The sequence below is a fragment of the Monoraphidium neglectum genome (genome assembly GCF_000611645.1).
Source record: "Monoraphidium neglectum strain SAG 48.87 unplaced genomic scaffold scaffold04496, whole genome shotgun sequence".
Lineage (NCBI taxonomy): Eukaryota > Viridiplantae > Chlorophyta > Chlorophyceae > Sphaeropleales > Selenastraceae > Monoraphidium > Monoraphidium neglectum.
The window spans coordinates 1-4,391 of NW_014009133.1; the positions used below are offsets into that span (position 1 = coordinate 1).

Sequence of the window (4,391 nt, forward strand, 5' to 3'; positions counted from 1 at the left end):
CTCTACTCTACACCAAAGTGCGCCCACCACCCTTCCTGCGCAGCCCAGGCCCGGCCCACCGGCCCTTTTCCAGCCATGCGGCCGTCTGCAGACCTCATTACCATCAGCAGGGCTTTTCAGGCTGCTACCCGCCCCCTCCGCTAGATGCCAGCTCCCGCCCAAATGGATGCACCACAAGCCTGCATCAGCATGCAGCTCACTGATGGAGGCCTGCACAGCCTGATGGAGCACCTGAGCCGGGCGCCTCCAGAACACGCCAAGTGCCACTGCTTCAGCGCCGTGCTGTCTATCCTCCCTCTTGGGCGGGCCCCGCGAGCACACCAGCTGGTGTGCGCCCTGCACGGGCCTCGCTGACACCACAGGTCCATTAATTGCACATGCTGCATCACTTTGGTGTTTGCGCCACCCCCACAACTGTGCCGCATCCAGCCATGACCATTTACAGGATTCACATGCACGCCTACTTGCCAACAGCCTTTGCAGGCTGCTGCCGCCCAGGCATACGGCGTTTTGTGCAACGATCGTACAGGGCTCGAAGTTCAGTTCAATCACGGGACCAACAAAAAGTGCTGCTCGAAGTGGGCGCAGGCTTCCCCAATTGAGGCGCACTGCACGTGCAGGGTCTTAATGGCGCCGGGTGCAGGGAATGCATGAAGTGCGCGCAGGCCACACTTCCCGACTGCGGCGATAAAGTTTAAGGGGGGTTGTCAAGGGCTGATCCTAGGGAGGACCAGAATGTGGACGGCTGAACCAGCTGCAGCTGGCTGGGCCAAAGTGCGACCCACCCAGCTGGACCAAAGCATCTGTTGCCGCTCGGAGCATTGACAGGGAGTGGCACCTGAGCACGCACTCTGCGTCGCCGTCTCCCAAGCCGTGCAGACAGGCAGATAAGGTGGCCAGAAGGCACACGCTACACTTGCCCTGCCTGCCATTGCCCAGGAGCCAGCTTCGGGAAGCTCCTTTGTCAATGCTCCAGCAAGCTTCTTGAGGCTGTCCTGGCGGGGCCAGCAGCTTCTTACAGCTTCTGCTGCCCCACCTCTGCCTCGAGAGGGAAGACACCACCCTCGGGGCCAGTCTTGAAGCCGACGCCACCGCGGGCGCCGGGCTGTTGGGATGATGCAGGTGAGGAGATGGCGTGGTTGGTTCCGGTTTTTTTGTCAGGTGAGAGATGAGATGCAGCCGCAAGGCGGGCTGCCTATGTTGCACTGTGCATCAGGTACGTTCTCATGCCTGTATTTGTCAAACACGTAGGCTGATGCACCCAAGTCATAATCAGGTGTTCATGGCAACCTCTCTTGCTCCTGTTCCCGCACAAGCTCACCGTGACGCCGCCCCAGAGGTCCGAGAAGTGCTCAGGCAGGGGCCTGGCGTCCTCAGGCGACAGCCACAGGCGCAGCAGGTGGCGCTTGTCGTCGACGTGCTGCAGATGCAAAGGTTGTGGCGGGAAATGCTCAGATATGCTTGCAACAGAGCTTTTGTGGAAGGCTTTCACCGTTCTCCACCCAAGTGAACTCAGGGTTCCCTACTCTCAGTCGTATGCAAGGCAGTGCAGCGGCATCAAGGGCACGCACGGGACTTGGTTGCAGCAGTGCGGAGGAAACCGAACGTGGCCAGGAGCACCCGCTGGCCATTACCAACCTCGTGGTCCTCAAACTCCGAGCGGTTGTGCACGATGTTGTGGTTCTGCAGCAGCTGCACGTCGCCCGGCTGGAGCCACATGTTGATGGAGATGTCGGGCCTTTGGCAGGGGGTTGAGGGGAAACAGTTGAATCAGACATGTATCCAGACAGCAGATGAGCTGGCCTACAGGAGGCAGCTGGGCCGCCTGGTGCATTGCAGCCAGGTGAAAAGCTCCAAAGCTCCATCGTCCCTCTACTAAGCCAAGCCTGCCTTCACATGCCCTCTCCCACCACAAACAACATGTGGTCGCTGCCCCAACACCCGCATTGTCCAGTAAATTGACGGAGTGAGGTAGACGGGACGACGGGCGGGGAGGAAGGGGGGGAGGTAATTACAATTACCAGGCGCCCACCTGGAGGCGGTGTCCCTCCAGACCTGGATGGCCTCCTCCTGCTGGGGGGTCAGCGGGGGCACCTCTCCCGGGTACAGCTTGGGGGGCAGCTGGTAGTACGTGTCGTTCCAGGAGATGGTCAGGTGGCCCTGGGGTGAAACAATAGTGGTGGGTGCAATAACCGGCAGCAGGTTGATTTGAGGGCTACGGTTTGTGTTTGCGTGCGTGCGAGCGTGGGTGTGTGCGCGTACTACATGGTCCACCGCACACAGGAAGTCTGAATCCAGGCTGACCAGGTCTCAGGTTTGATGCACACCCAGTCTCATCGCACTTGTCTGCTTCTACTGGGATGGTTGGCATGAACAACTTCCCCGCCCCTGCGCACCTCGTGCCAGTTGAGGATGGGGAGGACAAAGTAGGGCTTCTTGCCCGGGGGCACCTCCTTCTTCCGGTCCATGTACCAGGTGCCGGCCAGCACAGGGATCAGGTCGGGCCGCGTCCTGGAGTTGGCAGCAGGGAAAATTGGCAATGATCGAGATTCTAGGCCTTGTGAGGGAGCAACCCAGGTGTTGTGATGGGTGAGATGCTTCCAGCCTCCTCGCAACGCGGCAGGCCTTTCCAGGTTATGTGCAGTTAGGGTTTGGACCATCCCAGCGCAGCAGGCTGTGCCAGGGAAGACTGCTGGGGCAGCTAGATGGGAGGAAGGCCCCATGGCATGTGCAGCTACACACCTGAGGATCTCATTGTAGATCGTAGACGAGCTGGCCCAGCCGCTAAGGCCACCAGACTTGGCGGTCTTGAGGAACAGCAGGGCTAGGGAGAGGTGTGAAGAGAGGGTGCAGAAGAGGGGGGAGGAGGTGGGAAGTTTGCCGCAGTGAGCAGGTCGGCATGCACGCAACAAACACTGCATTGCAATGAATGACAACATCTGCGACCTTGGGGCGCCTCGACACTCACAGACGAGGTCGGAGGCGTCCACGTGCCAGGGCTGCGCCTTGCGGGTCATGTACAGGCGGGTGGTGCTCTTGGCGTTGGTCGGGTCCACCACCTCCTGCAGCTCAAACAAGGCGACAAAGCAAGGGTAAGGTGGCATGATGATGGTCAGCAGCAGGATTGAACAAGGTGGCCTCGCAGCACATGTCGATGGCTCCAGCCGCTTTCGTGGTGACACGAAGTGCGTGCAAGCAGTTTTGACGGTTAAGCACCAAAGTGGAGTTGTGTGTGGTTGAGGATCACATGGTGCCTCATTGGCCGCACCTTCACGTGGCCGATGAGGTGAGCCTTCTCGTTCTGCAGCGTCGCAGGGGCAGCCAGGCATTGCGTCAAGCTTCAGGCAGCAGCGTGCGCTGCATGCAGGCGAGCAACCGCGCTGCGGGTGCCCATCAGCTGGCTGTGAGGAAGGCATGCACGCATGCAAGTGGTTGTATCGTTGTTGTGGGGCTCAGCACCAGGCCGTGTCGCCGACAGCAGTGAGACATCACTGCTCAGCAGCTCACCTGGTGCTGCAGCCTGCCCCAGTAGAGGCTGAAGCCCCAGTAGGCGATCAGGCTCTGTGGATACCAAATGCGAGGTTGTGGGTCTCCAGATCAGGATGGTGCAGATTGCTCGGGATGGTTGCTCGCAGAGGGCAACCATTGTCAGCCATCCATTGTGAACAGACTCGTATTTGGGCATTCGTCTGCGTTGAAGTGAATTAATTTAGACCCAAACCAGCACGACAAACAGGCAAGGCTTCCGGCAATGCAGACAGCAGTCACCCACAGCCGTCAGAAGCATGAGCCTGAGGCTCGTGTGCGCACCTGGATGCGCGTCCAGCGCTGCACCGGCAGGCCGCGCAGCACGCCGAAGCCGCGGCCGCGCTTGCAGTCCTCCGCAATAGACAGCAGCAGCGGGCCGAGAGTCGGCAGAGGGAAGTCGGCCTGGGTCGCCTCAAATGACTGCGAGGGGCACCGCGTGCAGTGAGTATCGAGGTGATGAGAAGTCACTGACAAACTATGGGGGAAGAGGGCAATCTAGGGTCTGCGTTCGCCGTGTGGCAAACCAGCGATCCGGCGAACCAACGCTGTCATCATTGCATCGATTCCTCTTGTTTTTGACCTCCACAGCTGCCGGCCCCACCAGTCCCAGAATGCAAGGAGTCCAAGGCAGGGTCACTCACGAAGTTGAGGTACTTGCCCGTGTCGTCCAGCTTGGCCAGGCCGCTCTTGAGGACCCCCTCAATCGCTGACTCCAGCTCGGCAATCTGCACATCGTTCACAACGTGCAGCCACTCGTCCTGGCGCGCCAGCTGGTCGGCCGCATACCAGACATCCGGCCCCTCCAGGAACGTGTATGGGACAGCGGCACCGTTCCTAGGGGGGTGGGGTGGTGTGTGCACAAG

At 60.1% G+C, this 4,391-nt stretch overlaps 1 protein-coding gene across 1 annotated transcript; it reads right to left on the reverse strand.

Annotated features, from left to right (window-relative positions):
* Positions 1-1,015: 1,015 nt before the first annotated feature.
* MNEG_14449 (hypothetical protein) lies at positions 1,016-4,083 on the reverse strand (the record flags this gene model as incomplete). The annotated part of the gene is made up of 11 exons (XM_014037079.1): positions 1,016-1,105; positions 1,322-1,420; positions 1,639-1,738; positions 2,033-2,160; positions 2,397-2,511; positions 2,743-2,824; positions 2,969-3,062; positions 3,269-3,301; positions 3,508-3,561; positions 3,811-3,948; positions 4,069-4,083. The coding sequence occupies 11 exons, from the start codon at positions 4,081-4,083 to the stop codon at positions 1,016-1,018; spliced, it is 948 nt and encodes a 315-aa protein (XP_013892533.1).
* Positions 4,084-4,391: the final 308 nt, after the last annotated feature.